At 48.1% G+C, this 22,073-nt stretch overlaps 1 protein-coding gene across 3 annotated transcripts in view; it reads left to right on the top strand.

The window, feature by feature from the left end:
* The window catches only part of L3MBTL2 (L3MBTL histone methyl-lysine binding protein 2), a 251,454-nt gene that overhangs the window by 191,317 nt on the left and 38,064 nt on the right, over positions 1–22,073 (top strand). For all 3 annotated transcript variants that reach the window (XM_069231129.1, XM_069231130.1, XM_069231131.1), the window contains 2 exons: positions 20,952–21,186; positions 21,791–21,856. In XM_069231129.1, the coding sequence (XP_069087230.1) occupies positions 20,952–21,186; positions 21,791–21,856 (301 nt within the window). The remainder of the gene's footprint in view (positions 1–20,951; positions 21,187–21,790; positions 21,857–22,073) is intronic.

Here is a 22,073-nt window from a genome sequence, read left to right as displayed (position 1 = left end):
ATAGTTACCTCCACTTTTTGCCTGGTGTCAGTGTGTTTAGACTGTAATGCACAGGGATCCTACTAACCAGGACCCCAGTGCCTCTGCTCTCTCCTCTAAATTTGGTTGCTCGTAAACTTTACACCCCACAATTGGCATACTGGTGCACCCATGTAAGTCCCTAGTATATGATACACCCGGGGTCTCCCATGGGTCCCACCATGTATTGTGCCACTCGTGGGAGCCCATGCAAACTGTCTGCAGGTCTGCTATTGCAACCTGTGTGAAATGGTGCATGCACCCTTTCACCACCGATATAAGGCTTACCTTATATCCTATCCTAGTCACTGCACTTAGACACTATAAGTCACCCCTCTGGTAGGCCCTTCAGCCCAAGGGCAGGGTGTGTATCTCTAAGTGTGAGGGTACCCTTGCATGAGCAGGGTGCCCCTAAAACGTCTGACTCCATTCCCTGGGCTTTGTAAATGCGGGGAAGCCATCTTAAGGTATGTAGTGAATACTAGTCAACACAAGTGGTCCAACTGCATAATGTCTTCTTCAAACCTAGGCATGTTTGATATCAAACATGATGAAATTATGCAGCTATACAGATTCCAGTGCTAGTTGCATGATCACCTTTACTCTGGGGGTTAATTAGAGGATCCCCCAGTTCTGCCTTGCAGCCTTACGGGGTCCGTCTGCCAGCCCACACTGCTGCCGACTCTGGACACTGTTCTGCCCTCCTACTGGTGAGCTGGAGTTTAAGCAACAGAAAGCAGAACAAAGTATTTCATGCAAGGGAGAGGTGTGACCTCCTCCCCCTTTGCATTAGGTGTCGATGGGGTGGGCTGACCTCTGAACACCACCAGACGTTTTGAAGGACACATTTGTTGCCTTCCTTGCAGAATCCGGTTTGCACCAGTTCAGGAACCCCCTAGATCCTGCTCTGGTGCAAAACCACACAAAGGACAGGGAAGTGACCTCCCCCCAGTCCAGGTCCTCCACTAGGAGGTGCACAGAGCCCTGCTAAGTGTCTGGTTGATTCAGCCATCTTGGAAACAAGGTAGGTAGAGGCCCCTGGGAGCATCTGACTGGTTAGGCCAGATAGATGACATCCCTGAACACCTCTGATAGGTGGGTCACTTCAGAGAGTGAACAACCCCCTTTTTGGGGATCCTCAGATTCGTTGAGCAAGACTCTACGAGGAACTGTCTGCAAGCCATCCTCTGCTCCTGGCCTCGGGAACCGCTGCTGGTCTACATTAGAACCAAAACAAGTTTGCTTCTAGTGGGAAGGCTCCCATTGCAACATTGTTTCTGCAAGTCTTGCATGAATACTGTAGCATCCAAGGCTGTGCATCCTCTGGGGTCACAAGGACTCTGTTTGCACCTGGAAGCACAAAGGAATCTTCCTTGGAGTGAAGGAGCCACTCCCCTGCATCTGCAGGTACCACAAGACGACAACGACTGGCTGGTGGATCCTGCTGTCCCACGGACAATGTGAAGGCTCTGCTCACAGGTGGTGGTTCTGTGGCCCTCTTCGGGTCCCTCCTGTCTTTTGATCCACTTGGGAGACTGTGGCCCCCTGCTCCTGCCACTGGAACAGCACCCCTATGCACCGCAACTGTTATTCTTACCAAGGCTTGTTGGCTCTTCTCCAAGAGATCTTCAGGCACCAAGAAGCCCCAGTCTCCAGCACTCTACAACTAGAAGATCAACCTCCGTTCTGCAACTCCTGCGACATGGGATTCCGTTTTATTGAGCTGCTGAGGCCTCCTTGTGACAGTCTATCTAGCCTGTGCATCACTTGTGGGGGCTCTGATTACCTCTGCTGGCCTTCCTGTGTGCGGAGGGCCAGCCCGGACTCCTCCTCAAGGGTAGAGTCTCCTGGACCTTGCTGGTCCCCCAAAACTTGCAAATCCATCTTAAGCATCTGCTTGCACTTGTCAGTGCTTGTTGGTGGCCACGCTGGTCACTGACCCACCTGCAATTTGGCGACAGACGTTGGACAGCTCATAGGCGACTCCTAGGATCTTCTGCAGCTCCTGGACCCCGCAGCTGGACTTCTTCCATCACCAACCTGCAGAAACTTCACCTCTAGGAGGGTGGACATTGCCACCTGCACCACCAGGCACCTCAGAGGGTGCTGGACTCTGTCCCCTTCCTTTTCAGGTCTTCTGTGTCCGAAATCTGTCCTTGGGTTCTACCGGCCTGGTCCACTGGTCGCGACAGCAGCTGGACAACCAAGGCCTCCATTGACTTAATCAAGGGTTTCCAATGTCCTTTCACCCCTATGCATCTGGGCCCCCTCATGTAGGTAGTCCTGTCTTCTGGGTATCTTTGGGTGGGTACACGCTCCAATCTTCCTCCTGTCTTTGGGTTTCCTCGGGGTGCACTGGGAAACTCACAAATTCCAACTGCGACTTCCCTGTGCTAGCCTGTGGATGACCGGGTAGGTAACCACTTTGCATCCTGTCACTGGGGACACTTGCTGTACAGCGCTGGTGTTTTCGTTCTTCCCCAGCCCCTAGCTAATTACCACACTTACCTTGGTTGGGTTCACTATTTCGCATTTCACTTTCTTAGTATATGGTTTGGCCCCCATTAGGGCCATGTACATTTTATGCTATTTCTGCTTGTTATTTGGTGTAGCTATTGGGTGTAGATATCTCCTAAGGGAGATATACTAATGCTAGTATAGTAGTTAGTGCTGTAATAAAGAATCCTTTATTTTTGCAGCACTTGTGGTTCCTTCTTGTTTGGAAGTTACTGTTTGACTACCATGGTATAGCAACTGCTTTACAATCCTCCTGGATAAGCTTCAGCTGCTCGCCTCAGCTACCCCTAGAGAGCTTTTACTAACTGAACACCTAAACACTACCACTAAGGGTTGCCTGGACTCAGTATAGGGTGCCACACCGTAGGTGTACACCATAAATGGAGCCAGCCTCCTACACTATCGACTAAGCTTAAAATTACTAAAATATCCAAAACTGATTTAAGACCTGAAGTGACCTCTCCAAGCAAGGCTTCAGCATTGCTGCCCAGTCACTTGTTCGACTGGGAGGAGTTGGATGATGAGGGACATTTTGGGCACTCAGTCCTTCAGAGCTTCAATTGTAATACCAGGTGGAGGAGATGGATGATCAGGATGATGAACAACAGTGTTACCAACCATATTATGCCCCTCCTAGGTGCCATTATGATACTTGGAATATCACCAGCATCCTTAGCCTAGGCAAGATGTAAGGGAGATGCCTATCCCTCTAGTTCAAGATCTACAGGCCATGTTACAGGATTACAGAAAAAGATTTCCTGAATATTCACACCACTCCAACCTGCTTCTCCTGTTACACCAAGTAACATCCCTTCGCCGATATTGCCCAGGGTAACACTTTCCTTGAATATTGCGGCACCTCCAAGAGAGGATCTCTCATCTTCAGAAGATAATAGGGAGGAAGGTGAGATCCCTGATCCTAAACATCAACGGCATGACTAGCTTGTAGCTGTTCCATCTTGTCCAATTCCTCACCCTTCATACTCTTCCCCCAGAGGACATCGGGGTTCTCATAATCTGATGGATTGAGCTGCAGTACATTTCCATCTACTAACTTCTGCTAAGCAGTCTGACTGCTTTCTTCATGACTTTAAAGAACAAGCCAGAAAGTCTGTGAGAGACATTCCCATCATAGACTACATCTGGGATGAAGGAATGAAGATCATGAAGAATCGGGTACTACACCACCAGCTCCACCTTGCTGTGATTGAAAATACAAAGCCAGAGATGATTCGCCTGCTTGTCTCACCAGTCATCCCAAGGCTGACTCTCTCATCTCACAAGCCGTGCTCAAAAAATCCTTCTGCTCCCATCTCCATGCCACCAGACAAACAAGGCAGGTGCTTGGACACTGTAGGAAAAAGATTCTCTTTTATGTCTGCCATCACTGTGCGAGCAGCCAACTCACTAGCTATCCTGAAGTGTTATGACCGTCAAATGTAGTCCAACATCAGCAAGTCTGATCGATTTAGTCCCTGAAAACAGAAAGGCTGAACCAAAAAAATATCTGATAGTGACTTCTAGTTGCGGATTCCTTACCTTAGAATTTCTCCCAGGCATCAGTCTGGAGCCACAGGTTTCTCTTCAAGCAGTGCCCCTGCGTGCCGTTAGATGACATTGGTCGACTCTGCGTTCGTCAGTGTTGTGATCGCCGGATATGATGTCGCGGGTTGTATATAGGCACCACCCCAGCACACTAATGTCAGTTCTTTTCTTTATGCGCCAGCCTATAAATGGGAAGAGAGCCTTTCAACCTTTGGTCAAAGTTTTTTGACTTCTTGGTGCATCGAGGACGTCGTCACTGAAGACCGGCTTCAAGCCCTGCCACTCCTGTCACTTGATAGTATAGGGTCTGTGGTGCTTGGAGCGCAACCACTACCCGAAGTCATGCTCCAAGTGCCTGGCCATGAACCCAAAGGCTTTGAGGGAGCAGTCACTCAAACTAATCGCGGCCCGAAGCCCGCCTCCGCATTGCTCTCGGTCGAGAGGAAGGTCCCAAGACCGCTCACGGGAGCCCTCACCACTCGTCGTCCCATTCAGAATCATTGGGGCACTCCGGCAAGCACAAGAAAAAGTCAAAGAAGCACAAGTGCTCTTCAAATTCTCCCCGTCGGACGACACAATGCGGGTGAAGGAGCGTCTTAGCGCTAGGCTTCCGTCCTTGGAGCCTGCTTCTGGGTCAGCTCCGTGCCTTCCAAAATTTCTGGGAGCTTGCACCACCCCTGCCCAATTGAAGGAATTTTATTAGGCCATGTGCCTTATCCTTGGGCAGTCCACCCCTGTGGGAGCACCTTCGGGTCAGCATGGGCCCCTTCAAGTTCCATGCTTGCAGCTTTGCCTTCGTCTCTGGGGTGGGGTTGGGGGGCCTAGGGATCCGCTTCTGGATCCAAACTGGCATCGGTTGTACCATTGCAACCTTCCCCAAGGCGGTTCCGGTATCGGTGCTCCTGATGCTGCCTGGGCCCCCGGGCATCGTCGAGCCCATACTCACTGCCGACTCAGAAACAGTGCTGGGCTGGCTTCGCTCTGTGTGAATTATGGATTATGCGGGACCCTGCTCCCTAGATTGGATCCTGACCCTTATTCTCATGGGTACGAGTTTGGTGAGAGTATGGAGGGGTCGCTGGACCCTCTAGAAAATCAGCTTGAAGACCCTATGGTCTGGGCTTGGGAACTGGATGTTGTCAGCGGTCTTGATACCTCCTCTGACGCTGGTATACTTTCTTCCCCTACCGTGGCTACGGAGGGGACATCTTAATCCATGGTGGTGCAGAGAGCGTCCAAAGTCTTTGGCCTCAAGCTGCTTTGGCGGCTATCCAGAAAAATCTCCTGACTGAGGTACATCAGCCTGGGGCTTCCATGTCAAAACCTCTTTTGCCTTAAATGAAGCTCTCACTGATGTACTGCTGGGGATCTGGTCCAAACGCAGCATGGGGGCGCCAGTAAACAGGACAATAGCCTGCTGCCATAGGCCTAAGCCTAAAGATCTGGTTTTCCTGACCCAACACTACCCCTGAGAGCTTGGTTATTCAGGCCTTAGCATCCGATGGCGCATTCCCTTCCGCACCCTCGGCTATGGAATCAAAGATGCTGGTTCACCATTGGAAGAAGCTGTTTTCTTCCTCCAGTCTGGCATTGCGGTCCGTGAACACTGCATGCCTTTTTGGTGCACTACACTCATACTTTATGGGACATGGTTGTGCAGTTGCTCCCTCGGAGAAGGCCCAGGCCATTCTCTCCCAAGCTGTTGCTGATGGGAGAGACGCAGCTAAGTTCACGATCAGATGTGGGCTAGAGACGACTGACTCTTTGGCAGATGTGGCAGATTAAGGACATCTGGCTTTATAGGGGATGTCCAATCCACTCTGATGGACAAGCCCTTTGATTGCACACATCTCTTCGGAGAAAAATCAGACTCTGCGCTTGAGCGCTTTAAAGGAGTCCCAAGCTACGGCCCAGTCCCTTGGCTTCGCAGCTGCCACTCGCCCCCCTCAGGCTGCTTTACACCCCTTTCGTGGCTATGGAAGGAGTGCCCAGCCATGTCTGTTCTCCTCAGCCACCGTGCCGGCCATGCTACCTGGCCTGTGTGTGGCCAGGGACGTGAAGATCCAGCATCCGCGTGGATCAGGGAGCTAGCGGTCTAGTCAATCCACACCTCCTGCGGCTGCCAACCCTGCCATCAGCCACAGATGCCAAACCGTTCCCAGGAACCATTCGGTGGCAGGATTTGCCATCACCTGCCCTGCTGGCACACCATCACGTCAGACAGGTGGGTTTTGCAAATAGTCCGAAGGTGGCTACTCCCTCTGCTTTGGGTCTTCCTCTCCATCCATGCCACCACCCTACGATCTTATGACGGAGGATCACCTGGTACTTCTCTGCAAAGAGGTTATGATTCTCTTGGCCATGGGAGCCATAGAGAGGTCCCTGTGCCACAAGTAGGTTGTGGTGGTTATTCCTGCTACTTTCTGGTGCCCAAAAAGGACAAGGGCCTCTGCCCTGTCCTAGACCTCTAGTCCCTCATTCTCTTTCTCAGGAAGGAGACGCTCAAAAGGCTCATTGTGGCTCAGGTCCTATCTGCCTGGATCCAGGAGACTGGATGGTAGCGTCGGACTTCCAGGACTCATTTTCCATATTCCCGCCCCACCTGCTCACAAAAGTTACTTGCAGTTTGAGGTAGATCACGAGCATCTTCAATTCACTGTGCTCCCTTTTGACCTTACCAGTGCCCCTCGGGTGTACACCAAAGTGATGGCGGTGGTCGCAGCTCATTGCGCAGGTTGGGGGTTTCAGTCTTCCCCTACCTCGATGACTGGCTGTTGAAGGCAGGCTAGCCTCAGGCTGTTGTCTCCCATCGCTGTTGTCTACGGCGGACCTCCTGCATTTGCAGGGGTTCACTATAAACGTGCCGAAGTCACACCTGACTCCCTCTCAGATGCTCCCTTTCATTGGAGCTGTTCTGGACACAGTGCAGTTTTCAGTCTATCCTCCTGAGCGGTGAGTCCAGGAAATTAAGGTTATGATACCGATGTTTCAGCCTTTGTCCTGGATTTTGGTGAGACTGGCTCTGAGGGTGCTGGGTCTCATGGTCTCCTGCATCCTCTGGAGACACATGCCAGATGGTATTTGCGGGCTCTGCAGTGGGACCTGAAGTTCCACTGGGCACATCATCAGTGGAATCTCTCTGACGTGGTCTAGATCTTGGCACAGACTGCACAAGATCTGCAGTGGTGGCTTTTGAAACACAATTGGGTGAGAGGCAGATCGCTCTCCCTTCTCCAACCAGATCTGACTGTAGTGACAGATGCTTCACTCCTGGGATGGGGTGGCCACATAGGAGAGGAAGAGATCAGAGATGTTCTGGTCTGGTCTGCATTGGAGTCCGAGCTCCATATCAATCTTTTGGAGCTAATGCCGATCAGGCTATCATTGAAAGCATTCCTTTCATCTCTCAAAGGTAAAGTGGTGCAGGTGTTCACAGACATCATCACTGCCATGTGGTACTGCAACAAGCAGGGCGGGTGGGGTTGTGGACCCTTTGTCTGGAGGCTCTGCACCTCTGGACATGGCTGGAACATCAGGGCATATCCCTGGTGCAGTGGTATCCAGTCTGTGCGCCACTGCACCTTGGTGCACCATCTAAGTTAGCCGGGGTTGCCACAAACAGAATAAATTGATAATGTTAAGGAGCCTCTTACTAAAGTAACAACTTTTGGTTCTACTCTTATATTTAGGAACGTTCAGTTTGTAAGCAGTAAAATGCTGTGGTACCGTAGAGGTCAGAATCATTCTTTAGTAAATAGAACGATCTAATGGACAGTCTTGATAGCGGTACGATTGTAGAAGGCTAGGTGCCGTCATGCTGACTGCCTACATTACACAAATTGAGAAGTTTCTCTACATCAGAAGGCCGAAAAGCTGAATTGGCCTTTTCAGGTTTTAAACATGTGGCTTGCAGTATACACACAGATGCCAGCAATGAGCATGTTACTTACTAACCTAATTTCCCGGCATATATCAGGCAGATGCATTACTTTGGCAGTGGTTACCCTACAGTTTTATTCCTCATGTTATGGCCCTGTTTTTGAGAAAGGTGAAACAATTGCCCACAGTGAAGATACATTAACACACACAAATCAGTAACTTACAGCTACCATTGTGCCCAGGTTTGAACACTAATTAGATACTGTCGCCAGTTCTTATTCAGTCGATCGTTAAAAGCGGCAGATATGGAAATACCTTCAACTAAAACGTAGGGCCTCATTTACGAGTTTTTGCCACAGGACAGTGCAGCAAGTCACTTTGACGTGCTGCTCTGCAGCAAAAGGAAAGGGCAAGAATGTGCTGTATTAATAAAATACAGTGCATTCCTGTCACTTCTTCCTGCGCACACATTGAGGTCTAGCAATGCCGGTATCCTTGCACCATTGTGCAAGGGAGTCTGTGTTATTGGCACAATTGTTTTTGTGCAGAAAGGGGCACCTTATTGCACAAAAACAATCAATGGAGGCATTTTCCTCAGTAGATGTGTGCTGCAGAATGCAGCATAACATAGAGGAAAAGACGAGGAGAACTAAAGTTATTTCTCCTTGTTAAGTCTCCCGCACAGTTTTTAGGCATTTCCAGGTTTACAGATCCCTTTTTAATCTGGGAATGTGTCAAAACCTATGGGTATTCCATGGGAAAACCTACCTCAACGCCCATGGAAAGCCTCCTTGTTGTAGAGTAAAGCAGCGCTTTGCGCTGCCTTGCCTTACTCTTTATTTATGGGGCCCATGCAAAGTCACACAGGGTAGCTTTGTGTCACCTCAGATATGATCGAGAAGCCTGCGCTACAAGAGCGTCATAAAGTGACCCTGTGGCTGCGCAGGCCTCTTGTAAATGAGGCCCTTGGTGTGAAGAAACTTTATAGATGCTCAAACCCTCACAAACCCTGCCAAGGAACAAGCTAAAAACACACCTCTTTAAAGAGCACTACATTACAATCTCTGCCCCTCCACTCAGTCTCTGACACCGTATGGTACTCTTAGTGGATAAGATAGGATTACATCTATGATTATAATACCTTTATAGGCTTCATCCCAATTATTTTCTGGGAGAATAATGGGACTACTCCCGAGTCCGGGCTTGCATCCCCCCCATCCACCCAAAAAAGTAATAATGGGGAGCTGTGTCCAACGGCCAATAGGTCAAGGGAGCCGCAGGATGAAAAAAGTTTGGAAACCACTGCCCTGGTGTTCAACATCTAGTGGGTTCTCTGAACTCCAGAGCGGACAAACTCAGTCGTCAATGCTTGGTCAATCACGAATGGCGTCCCTATCCAAAGGTGGTGCAACGTCTCTTTTAGCAGTGGTTTGAGACTTGGTTTGATCCGTTCGCCTCCACAGAGAACATGCAATTTCAGCTGTTTTGTGTGTTAGAGTTTCCAAGGTGACACTCGCTCGGTGACGCTTTTGAACAATACTACTTCTGCCCAGAGTTCTCAAGAAGGTCAAGAACGACCGGACCCAAGTCATTCTGGTGGCTCCAGGCTGGGCACAAAGAGTATGGTATCCTGAGCTCTTGAGCCTGGCCATCGATTGTCCTTTCAGACTGCCTCTTTGGAAGGATCTTCTGTTGCAGCAGGGGGGGTGGTTCTCCACACGAACCTGTCCAGTCTCCGCTTCCTTCTTGCGTGGAGATTGAGTGGCGAAAGTTGACCGCTTTTGACCTTCTGCCCGAAGTCGGTAATGCTACCTTGTCAGCCAGGCATCCTGCCACCAGAATGGTGTACGTTTGTCGATGGAACAAATTTGTGACATGGTGTACAGACAAGTCTGTTGACCCTGTCTCTGCCCCTCTTTCTGAGGCTCTTTTGTTTCTTCTTACTCTTGCTTAACAGGACTCTGCTTTGCGCACCCTTAAGGGTTATTTGTCTGCCATCTCAGCTTTCCTCAGATTGTCTGACCAACGCTCTTTGTTTAAATCTCCCATCATTGGAAGATTTCTTAAAGGTCTTACTCATCTCTTTCCTCCTTCCCTGTTCATAATGCCCCAGTGGGATTTGAATTAATTTTTTATTTTTCTGATGTGTACCCCATTTTGAGCCACTTCACAACTGCTCACTTTGCCTGGTTACTCTGAAAACAGTATTCCTTTTAGCTATCACCTGTGCCTGCAGAGTGAGCCAGCTGCAGGCCCTTTCTTCAAAGCCACCCTTCATCTCCATCCACCCTGACAAGGTGGTGCTTCGTACCAGGGCTTCCTTTCTACCTAAGGTAGTCACGCCCTTTTCATGTAGGCCAGTCCATCACCTTTCCTGCTTTTTACGCACCCCCCACATCTTTCAGGGGAGAGGAGACACTCCACCCCCTGGACCCAAAAAGAGCATTGGTGTTCTGTCTTGATCATATCAAAGAGATCCTGGTGGGCGATCAAATCTTTGTGGGTTATGTGAGTGCGAAGAAAGGTCGGGCTGTGCAGAAAAATCCATCTCTAGATGGGCTGTTCTCTGCATTAGAAGGTGTTGCGCATTGGCTAAACCGCATCCCCCGGAGGGCTTGCGCGCTCACTCTACTAGAGCATCAGCTGTAACCACTGCGTTAGCACCCGGAGTTCCAGTCCTGGACATCAGCCAGGCAGCAATGTGGGCATCCTTGCACACTTTTACCAAACACTACTGCCTGGACAGTCAGGTACCAAGGGATGGGTACCTTGCCCGTTTGGCCGTGCAGAACTTTCCTAGTATGACCCTGGTTTCGCAGACCCTCCTCCTGGGATGGTATTGCTCATGTGTCTATTCTAAGGTAAGGAATCTGCAACTAGAAGTCTCCATAAAATGAACAAGTTACTTACCTTCGGTAACAAATTACCTAGTAGAGACATTCTAGTTGCAGATTTCTTACCAACCCACCCATCCTCCCCGCTCTACAAACTGATTTCTAGGGACAGGGGCTTCCTTTTCAGGGCCCTAGTTCTAACGCACCAGGGTCAGTGTTCTTCATGGCTCCTGGGGTGGAAATTTGAGAAAAGAAACTGATGTCAGCCTGCCAGGGTGGCGCTTATATATGACCTGCGACGCCATATCCGTCGGCCACGCCAGCGACGGACATGGAGTTGACCAACGCCACCTAACGGCGGACAGGTGTACTGCTGGAAGAAAAATTTCCAGATCCAGACTGATGCCTGGGGGAAATTCTAAGATAAGGAATCTTCAATTAGAATATGTCTCTACCAGATAACTCATTACCAAAGGTAAGTAACTTGTTCAATTATTCCCCTTTGTTGCACTTATTTTGTTACAGTTCATAAGCAATCCTTCAGGGGCTTATTGCCCTTTTCCTTGTACATGTTGGCGATCGTGACACATCTAGGACATCGCTGTATTCATGTCTATCCCTACCTAGACCAACTTGTCTAAATGCTGGTGTCAAGCGGATGGGTACAAGAGAATCTAGTGCTATTGAGGCAGAGTACAGCATAGAATTGAGTGGTGGATTAAAATGCATTTCGTAAAGGCAGATCCTTTTCAAACCCTTGGGCGCAGGTGACACCTCTCTGAGATAGTACACACGGTTGTCAGAAGTAGAATTTCAGCAATAAATATTTTTATTGGCTCAGAAGGCACTGAAGTTGGCATTGAAGACTTTTTAGAACGGTCTGTAAAACCAAGTATTATGAGTACACAGTAGAGGTGGCCTGGCTAACCGATTTACTGGGAGAGCTGAGCCAAGGGTATGTCTCAGCCAAGCCCTGAAAATATTTGCTAGGTAAATCACAAAACAAATGTTACATAAAATATGATAAAGCTGCTTCAGAATTCAAGAATATGCATTTCCTTAACATGTATAGGTTTGACATTCATAAATCACATTACAGCACTGCACCAAGAAGTACTTATTAAAGTTTTTAAACATGAACTATTAGTGCACTAAGAGGCAAGAGAGTTGTCGTGTAAACCATGTACGCGACCAAGATTATTGAAGAACAACATTACAGTCTGTTAAATCACATACAATAGGGTTTTTGTAGAACTCGTACTCTGAACTCACATACATGAAAGGGCTTTCATACGAGATAATGAAGGAAAACGTTTTGGTGTGAACATGTTTGCCTAAGCTCACACAATTTGAGTGAGGAAGTCTCAAACATATGTAGGTTTTCTGGTTTCCCCTTGTACAAATAAGCCAGAAAATGGTTATCTATTTGTCTTTCCTTATGTTAAGGCTTTATTTTTACCTCTTTTTGCATGTGTCTGCAGTTCATATATAGCGGATGTAGGAAGCTGGCTCAGTTTATGGTGTACACCTATGGTGTGGCACTCTGTACTGAGTCCAGGCAACCCTTAGTGATAGTGTTTAGGTGTCCAGATAGCAAAAGATCTCCAGGGGTAGCTGAGGCGAGCAGCTAAAGCGTATCCAGGAGGAATGTAAAGCACTTGCAATACCACAGTAGCCAGACAGTAACTCCCACACAAGAAATAACCACACAAGTGTTGCAAAAATAAAGGATTCTTTATTACAGCACTACTACACTAGCATTGGTGTATCTCCCTTTGGAGATATCTACACACAATATATACACAACACAGCAAGCAGATATAGCATAAAATGTATGGGGGGCAAACCTTATACTAAGTAAGTAGAATGCGAAAATGTGAACCCAACCATGGTAAGTGTGGTAGTTAGCTAAGGGCTGGGGAAGGACAAAAACACCAGAGGTAAATTCAGCAAGTGTCCCCAGCGACCAGGTGCAGAGTTATTACCTACTCGGTTTTCCCATAGACTAACACAGGAGAGTCACGGTTGGAATTCAAGAGTTTCAGAACCCTTCCCAGTGGACTCCAAACCCAAAGACAGGGGGAAGGTTGGACACCCAAGGATACCCAGAAGACCGGAGTACCTACACTCGGGGGCCTGGGTGCATAGAGGTGAAACAACGTTGGAATCCCTCGCTGAAGTCAATAGAGGCCTTAGTTGTCCAGCTGCTATCGGGACCCGTGTACCAGACCGGTGGAACCCGAGGACGGACTGCGGACGTAGAAGACCTGAGAAGGAAAGGGACAGAGACAAGCACCCTTGGAGGTGCCAAGGTGGGGCAGGTGGAAATGCCCACCCTCCTAGAGGTGAAGTTCCTGCAGGTTGGTGAAGGAAGAAGACCAGCTGCGGGGTACAGGAGTCGGAGACGAGCTGTCCCACATCACTCGCCGGATTGCGAGGCCACCAACAAGCACTGGCAAGTGCATGCAGATGCAGAAGATGGATTTGCAAGCTTTTGGGTACCTGCAAGGTTCTGAGGACTCTAACCTTGAGGAGGAGTCAGAGCTGGCCCTCCGCACCCAGGGATGCCAGCAGAAGCCGTCTGAGCCCCCATGAGTGACAACACAGGCATTGGACACAGGGAGTCACAAGGAGGCCTCAGCAGCACAACAAAACAGAAGTCCCACGTCTCAGGAGCTTCAGAATGGAGGCTGATCTTCGAGTTGCAGAGTGCTGGAGGTTGGGGCTTCTTGATGCTTGAAAATCTCCTGGGGGAAAAGTAAACCAACCTTGGCAAGAGCAACAGTTGTGGTGCACAGGGGTTCCGGTCCAGTGGCAATAGCAGTGGTCCACTGTCTCCCAACTTGGTCATAAGACCAGCAGGACTCAGAGGAGGCCACAGATCCACCACCACCACCTGTGATGCAAGCCTTTCGATGTCCGCGGGACAGCAGACCCCACCAACCGGTTGACGTTTTCTTAAGGTGCCTGCGGATGCAGGGAAGTGACTCCTTCACTCCAAGAGAGATTACTTCGTGCTTCCAGGTGCAGACAGTCCTTGTGACCCTGGAGCATGCACAGCCTTGGATGTTGCAGAATTCTTGCAGGATCCAGAGAAACAATTTTGCGATGGGAGCCCTCCCACCAGAAGCAGACTTGTTTTGGTTCCAAAGCAGACCAGCAGCTGTTCCAGAGGCCTGGAGCAGATGTCTTGCAGAGAGTTCCTTGTAGAGTCTTGCGTGACAAATCTGAGTACCCACCCACGGGGAGCCCTTAAGTAACCCGAAAAGGGGGTTGGTCACTCTATGTAGTGACCCGCATATCCGAGAGGGTCATTGACGTCATCTACCTAGCCTCTGCACAACTTGTTTCCAAGATGGCAGAATCAACCGTCCACCTGACAGAGCTCTGTGCACCTCCCTAGAGGAGGAGCTGGACAGGGGGGTGGACACTCCCCTGTCCTTTGTGTGGGTTCGCACCAGAGCAAGGGTCAAGGGTCCCTACACTGGTGCAAACTGGTTTATACAAGGAGGGCACAAAATGTGCCCTCCAAAGCAGTCTGGTGACGCGGAGAGGCCACCCCACCCCAGTCCATAGACACCAAAGGCCAGATGTATCAAAGGGTTTTACCCATTCTGTTTCTATGGGTAAATGTGTTGGTACATATGGCCCCTAGTTTTAAAGGAGAGGAGGTCACACCTCCCTCCTACAGGAAACCGTTTGTTCTGCCTTCCCCCTGTTCATGCTGGATGAGCAGCAGGAGGGCAGAACAGTGTCTGGGTCTGCAGCAGCATGGGCTGCCAGGCAGACCCTGTAAGACTGTGCTGGCAGATCTGGAGGATCCTCTAAGGAGCCCCCATAGTACATGGTATCATGCAACTAACACTGGAATCGGTGTTGCATGATTCCGACATGTTTGAGACCATTATGTAGCTGGACTACTCATACTGACCAGTGTCCACTACATGTCTTAAAATTACTTCCTTGCACGTACAAAGCACAGAGCATGGAGTCTGTGGTTTGTAGAGGTACTCGGCTCTTGCAGGAGTACCCTCACACTTGGGGACATGCACGCTGCCCTTGGATTGAAGGGCCTGCCAAAGGGGTGACTTACAGTGCTTACGAGCAGTGACCGCAACGTAAGGCAAGCCTTATATCGTGGGTAAAAGGCTGCATGCACCATTTCAAGCAGGCTGCAGTGGCAGGCCTGCAGACACGGTTTGCATGGGCTCCCATGAGTGGCATAATACAGCTGCAGCCTATGGGAGACCTCTGGTGTACAAATGCCCTGGGTACTATATACTAGGGACTTATATGGGTGCACCAGTATGCCAATTGTGGGGCAAGAAAGTTACCAGGCAACCAAATTTAGAGTAGAGAGCACTGATACTGGTGTCCTGGTTAGTAGAATCCCAGTGAATTACAGTCTAAACATACTGTCATGAGGCAAAAAGTGGGGGGTAACTACGCTAGAAAGATAGCATTTTCTTTACATGTTTTTAGTTACGTTACACAAGGTAACATTCATTGTTTATTGGCAGGGGAGATTTTGTGATTTGCCTAAAAACGCAGGCTGTTGAGCGAATGCAGAGACTCAAACCTGTTTGGGAGCTCTGGCCGTAATGCCACATCCTCAGTAGAGGGAAGCAGGCATACAGAAGCCACATGAAAGCTTGGCTTGTTACGGGCTCAATGTTCCAACAGCACCGTGAACTGAGCCAAAGCCAGGTTTCAGGCTCAATCCTGGCTCGAACTTTCAGTGGTTCGCCCGCCTCTAGTGTACACAGAGGACATGATGACTATGTATTACATTGAGAATCAGGGAGGCACGCATTTCCCACAGTTGTCCTAGATGGCAGAACCTATTTGATATTTAACAGTCTGAAGAAAAAAAAACTCAAGCTAAATGCCTGTTGAAAGTTGATAGCTATTTTGCAGGTCTCTTGAGGTATATTCCTCAAGAGACTGACAGATGAGAAATGAGTATGCTTTCATCAGAAGTGCTTTCAAATGTTGGGGACCCTAGACCACACTCGCTTGTTAACAAAAATGTCAAAATTACTCTCCCAGGTATGCACAGCCCCCGGTCACTGGGGAATGTTTGTTTGCTTGCACTTCTTCCCTTCTACCAAGACTATATTGTCGTTTGGTAAATGTTTTACACCTTCATGCTGATTATTTTCATTACCTCAACATGGTCCATGTTTCTTGTGTCTCTTGAGGAAGATGTCAATACACCCATTCAGCAAAGTCCATCATCAGCCAACCGGGTAACCCAACAATGGGGACAACTTGTGAAACCCAATCTAACGTCTCTCAATCCAGCACCGGAAATCCTATAACCTGGTTATTTCTTAATTCCTGACAAGAGTATGTCTGTTCTTAAGAAAGCAAGACGACTGGCTCCTAGAGGATGCCATGCTGCAGAATAGAAATGATTTGCATGTTGTATATTCACCAGGAATCTTAAAAGTCTTTTGAGTGATTTTGCTTATTTTCAAAACAGGCATAATGTATCATTTAAAAAAAAATGCTAGCCACTAAGGCCTTATGGAATATTTGAATAGAATAATCCCCACATGATGATTCCAGCATGTGATGTAAACATTATTCCCACAAAAATGATTCCTTAGCCTTTGAGCTGTTGCGGTAATGCACATTGGTAGTAGCTGGAATGGAAGGTTGTCTTAGTAGTGTCTGAGTTCTTTATGTAGAGTCAGTGAATTATAATTTGTAGCGGTTAAGAAGCTATAATTATAGGCTCACTCGAAAGGCTGGTCTTTCTAAAAGATGTCTGTCTCTTTCATGACAATCAGTCTGAGTTACCAGCATGTTTTACTAAGTCACAAAATGTGGGAGTGAGATTCTTTTGCACACTTTATTGGTAGTAGAAACCCCTTATGTACTACGTTGACTGTAGTAAATTAGCTTGAAAGACTAAACACTTGTTTGTGCAATATCATATCTGTGATTTTTTTTTTTTAACTGGCTTTGGTAGATTGATAGTCGGCTATGAGATATAAAGGGATGCCATGAGAGCATTGTTCTCATTAGAAAGGAATCACTTCTGGTGGATACTTCGAACCACAGTCCGCTCACCTTGTGAATAATCCCCAGTTGTCGGATATGATTCAGAAACTTTCAGAGGAGTTCTTCTAAGGGCTACTATATGGCATTTTGTCGCTCCCTGCCTAAATGCATCACTCCAGAACTGAGGAGCAGAGCTGCATATAAGTGCCCCCTATGCGCTTTCACATCAGTTGCTTTCTTTATGGGCCTTCAGTTTTGAATTTTCTCCCTGGTCTTTGACCAGACTTTTAATCAAAATGTATCCAGTGTGCAAGGGAAATGTCTCCCCCTAAAACCACGAGGTTCAAACCATGCAGGGAATGTTGCAAGCAAATGTCTGTGATGGACCTTCATGAAATATGTTTGTGGTGCCTGGGGTCAGAGCAAAACTCACTGGCCTGTGGTGACAGCTCCCAGATGAACCTCAAAGCCATGAGAAAACATAAAGCCAAACGCTGCGTCGCAAAGCACAAGAAGACGTGGTGCTGTGACTGGTCGAAGTCAAAAGGAAGGTCCTGTTCTTGCTCATAAATTCGTTCCAGCAGCCTGTCTTCATCATGGTCTAAGTCCTTTGGTAAGTCAAAAAAAAACAAGAAATCCAGGCTGGAAAGAGCCCATTTCCTCTGACTCTCAGAAGTCCTGAGATGGCGCAGAGTGCGACATGCCTTCTAGTGTCACTTCAGATCCCCATCTGAGCAGAGTCAGAGTATGGTCCAAACGCAATCTGAGTTTCTAGGTCTGTCAGCAATGTTGTACCAAGTAGAAGCCTTCAAGGAAGCTATTCTTTCAATTTTCTGCTCCTTACCGGCTCCCTTATGTGCTTCTTCAGGCCCCCAGGGGCCTCCGGTTAGACTTTCTCCTGCAGGTCTGTCCTCTGTGTCCCTTGGACCCACAAGTTGTTCATCACTGATTCCAGTGCCCTCTTCAGCTCAGGTGCAACCCTTTGCACCTATCATGTTAGCTAGATGCTGGATGAAGATATACACTGTATATAGTGCTATCTGGCTCCAAAATGTCACGACCTCAGCCAATGTCTCGTCCAGCATCGAATGGCACACAACTACTTGGCAACCCCCTGACTCTGATCCTTTATCACATGGTAAGGCCAAACTCTAGACTTTTTGGCACCGACTCAGGTAATGATAATTGAGATGAGTGGGATGATTATGTTCCCCAATTTGAGGTAGACCATTGGTATGAAGAACTTCAGAATACCATAGGGTTTGAAATTTCCCCTAATACTGGCCTAATGTGTCCCTCCAACACCCCCTCGGTCCCGCCACAGAGGCAAGCATCTCTTTCACTGTGGTGATGTGAAGAGCAGCAGAAGTGCTAAACTTGAAATTATCGACTATGGAACTCAAAACAAACATGTTAATGGGGGGGTCTGCAGCCAGAGCGGCTCCAACTGAGCCTCTGGTGCCATTCAGCGATGTACTTGCTGATAGACTTCTGAACATTTGGCCTAAGCCTTTCAAGAGACAGTTTGCCCGATGACATTGCACTGCATCTGGTGCTCATGTCTTATAAACTCAACATCCCACTCTGGAGAGACTAGTAGTACAAGTGTCCACCAGCAGGGTCAATCCAAATGTTTTTTCTACCACTCCTTCCGACCAAGAGTACAAGCAAATTGAGACTTTTGGCAAAAGAATGATCTCCACATGCCTTGCTCTGCAGTCGGTCAGTGCTGGCTGTCTACTTGGCTGTTATTCCCATGCCCTTTGGGATACAGTGGCTCACATGTTACCACCTGTTCCGGGCGACCATTGGGCTTCTCTCATGCAGGCTATTAAGGACGGCTGCAATGTGGTGAAATTTGTGATCCGCTCAGGACTGTACATAACTGATTGTCTACGATGTGCCATAGGCACCAGTGTGGCTCTCCATTGTCATGCCTGGATGATGTCCATTGGCTTCTCTGGAGACATCTAGGCTTCTTTAATGTACATGCCTTTTGACTAGTCTTATCTTTTGGGGATAAAGTGGATTTGGCCTTGGAGCATTTTGAGGAAAGCAGAGGCACAGCATCTTCTTTGGTCCTTTTTTCTCCCACAAGGCAATTTCTCCAGCAATTCTAACATCTCCGTCATTACAGTAGAGGTTTCTCAGTCGGTCAATACCAGACCCGTCCTAAAGCATATCAGGTTTTTCAGCCCTTTCGTGACAGAGGCTGCAGTTCCCAGAGACCACGTGGACAACAGGGGCAAGGTTCTGCTCAGTCTGTGGCCCTCTAGTGGCCACAACTGCAAAACCACTTTAGTGTGTCCTTGCCGGCACGCAGGCACCCTGTTGGAAGCAGGATCCAATATTTCATCTAGGGCAGGGCCATTACAGTTGACAAGTCGGTCTTTCAAATTGTCCGCCAGGGCTATGCCTCCCCTTCCTTTCTACCCTGTTGCATCTTCCGCCGCTTTAAGGGAGGCTGGCAAAGGACCATCTGTCCACCTTGGGAAAAGAAGTGCAGGCCAAACAAGTCAAAGCAGACCTTAGAGAAGGTTCAGGCCTCCGAAGTTGGAACTTGGTGGACTCAACTTACTTGCAAAACAGTTATACAGCATGGCTTTACAAGTTCAAAACTGCTGCAATTTCCAAGCATGGGACTCTTTTTTTTTTGCTATGTTTTTCACTAATGGTGGCAGCTTTGACTTTTGTGCCCGGGCCTATTTTCAGTCCAGGACTGACCCCGGATGCTACGTGTTTAATCGTGGGGTAGGAGCATTTGTACTTCACAATGCTCCCCTTTAGGCTCAGTAGTGCCCCTCAGGTGTTCACGAAAGTGATGGTAGTGGTCGCAGCACAGAAATTGGTGGTACTAGTCTTTCACTGCATCAACGACTGGCTGTTGAAGGAGAACTTGCCTCTGGCAGTTACAACCACTTCATACAACGACAACCTCTTAACATCGTTGGGATTCACTATGATTGAGCCAAAATTAACCTGACTCCTTCACAGATGCTCCTTTTCATCTGAGTCATTCTGAATACTGGATGTGGTCATGCCTTTCCCTGTAACAAAGCATCCAAGACATTCAGGCGATGATCTAGATGTTTCAGCCTCTGTCCTGTATCTCAGTGCGAGTGACTCAGAGGCTGCTGGGATTGTTGGAGTTCTGCATTCTACTACAGATGCAAGCCAAATGACACATGCAAACTCAACAAAGGGCACAACATTTGGAAGATCTGTCAGGCGGTATGCAGGTTTCAGAGGAGACATCAAAACATCTGCAGTGGTGGCTACTGGACCATTAATGGGTCAGTGGCAGGCCGTTTTCCTTACCTGACCCAGAGCTGACTGCTCTCGGATGCATCACTACTTTTGGGAGGCCATTTGGGAGAGATGGCAATCGGAGGTCACTGGCAGAGACTGAACTGCACATCAGCTTTTTTGTGTTGAGGGCAATTTACTTGGCATTGAAGGCCTTCCTGCGGACTATCAAAGGAAGGCTGGTGCAAGTGCTCACTGACAACACAGCCATGGGGTACTACACAAGCAGGGCACGGTGGGGTCCTGGGCCCTGTGGTAGAAGTCCTTGCACCTCTGGAAGTGGCTGGACCAAAAAGGGGTTTCTGTGATGGTGTACTGTCTCGCAGGATCTTTATAATCCACGGCGAATTAACTCTGCTGCAGGAGTGTAGCAGATCACAAATCCTAGCTTTGTAAGTTCATGTGCGATCTTCCTAGTCTCCATGTTTGCAAGAATGCAGCACAGGGCATTTTTATTCATTAAGTTCAGATTACTACTAATGCAAGTACACAGACCTGCATCTCATTACAGGAAAAATATGTCGTGGAGGTGTCTGGGTCCTGCTGCATTGTTGGTTTCAGGGGTCATGGTAACTAGCTGTATGATAGATTTCAGGCGAATGTACAGTATTTGCCTGCAACACTACAATCTCAAACCGTTGGTACAGGTATGTAACGTTTTCCTTCTCCACATACTCGTGCTTGGAGACAAATGTATGTTATGGGGAAGAAATTATCTTTTATGTGGCATCTTGTCAGTTCTGTGAATCTGAAATGGGCGACCTTGAATGGGTCTTATTTAATATGTTATGTTGAGGAGACATTTGTCAGACTACATGTTTTTTTCTGTTCCTTCTATGCCAGGACTGCCCCAACCATGGCTTTAAGATGGGCATGAAGCTAGAGGCTGTGGACTTAATGGAACCTAGGCTGATCTGCGTTGGCACAGTCCGCCGTGTTGTACAAAGGCTCCTCCGCATCCATTTTGATGGCTGGGACACTGAATATGACCAGTGGGTGGACTGTGAGTCACCTGACATATACCCTGTGGGTTGGTGCGAGCTGACAGGATACCAGCTGCAGCCACCTGTAGTACCTGGTGAGTGAGGTGGTATCTGAATGGAGGTAGTTCAGTCCATATTGCCAGGACTTGATCCTTTCCCTCACAAGTATCTAAATATGTAAAACAAACTATCAGTTCTGGCCATAGTTTCCAAATGGAGACATTGCCCAAGCAAATTAAGGAAAAAATAGCATTGACGAAGTTGGTGCTGTACCAATGCAAATAGCATAAGGAGTATGGATACAGAAGAATGTTAGTCTATCTTTAAAGGTTTATAAAAGGACCTAAAACTTACTAATAATAACCCTAAATGATTATGAATAGTAGAAAAGGCACCCATGTCCATCTAGTATGGCCATTTCCTGTAGGTTAGTTTCCCTCCCTCTCCATCTTGGCATACCTAATCTGCCAATTGTCTGTAAATATAGACTAAGTGGTCTGCTCATTTGCAAAATCAGGCTCTGGGGCTCATCCAGCCGGCACATTATCCATTCCAATGCAGCTGCCTGAATCAAGGGGCAACCATGCATGGTCGGAGGCAGCGTAGCGATTCGGTTCTTCTAGTTTTTGCTGCCTAATTGCCCATTATTTTTCTCACTGTCACTTATTGATTTTCCTCTCTTTATTTATTCTGCGCAAGAACCTGTATCACCCGAAAGAATGAAGGAGCCCCTGAAGAAGAAGAAAAAGCCATTCGGGAAAAGGAGTGAGTGGTGTCTTTGCATGCATGCTCCCATTACCGGTGCAAGGCCCCCCGTATCTGTCTCTCAACCCCCTTTTTGTCCACTTTGTCACTCCTTCAACTTCATCCTTTAGCGTTGTTTATCTTGTGCACCATGGATATGATTTCTCTCTAACTCCTCAGTCCAAGTCTGAAACCCGTTTCTTTTGTGTACCCCTACTAGCCTTCCTCTTGTCCTACC

Source organism: Pleurodeles waltl, chromosome 4_2, assembly GCF_031143425.1.
Source record: "Pleurodeles waltl isolate 20211129_DDA chromosome 4_2, aPleWal1.hap1.20221129, whole genome shotgun sequence".
NCBI classification, from domain to species: Eukaryota; Metazoa; Chordata; class Amphibia; order Caudata; family Salamandridae; genus Pleurodeles; species Pleurodeles waltl.
The sequence above is the reverse complement of the archived record's forward strand: the minus strand, read 5'-3'. Positions and strand labels throughout refer to the sequence as shown.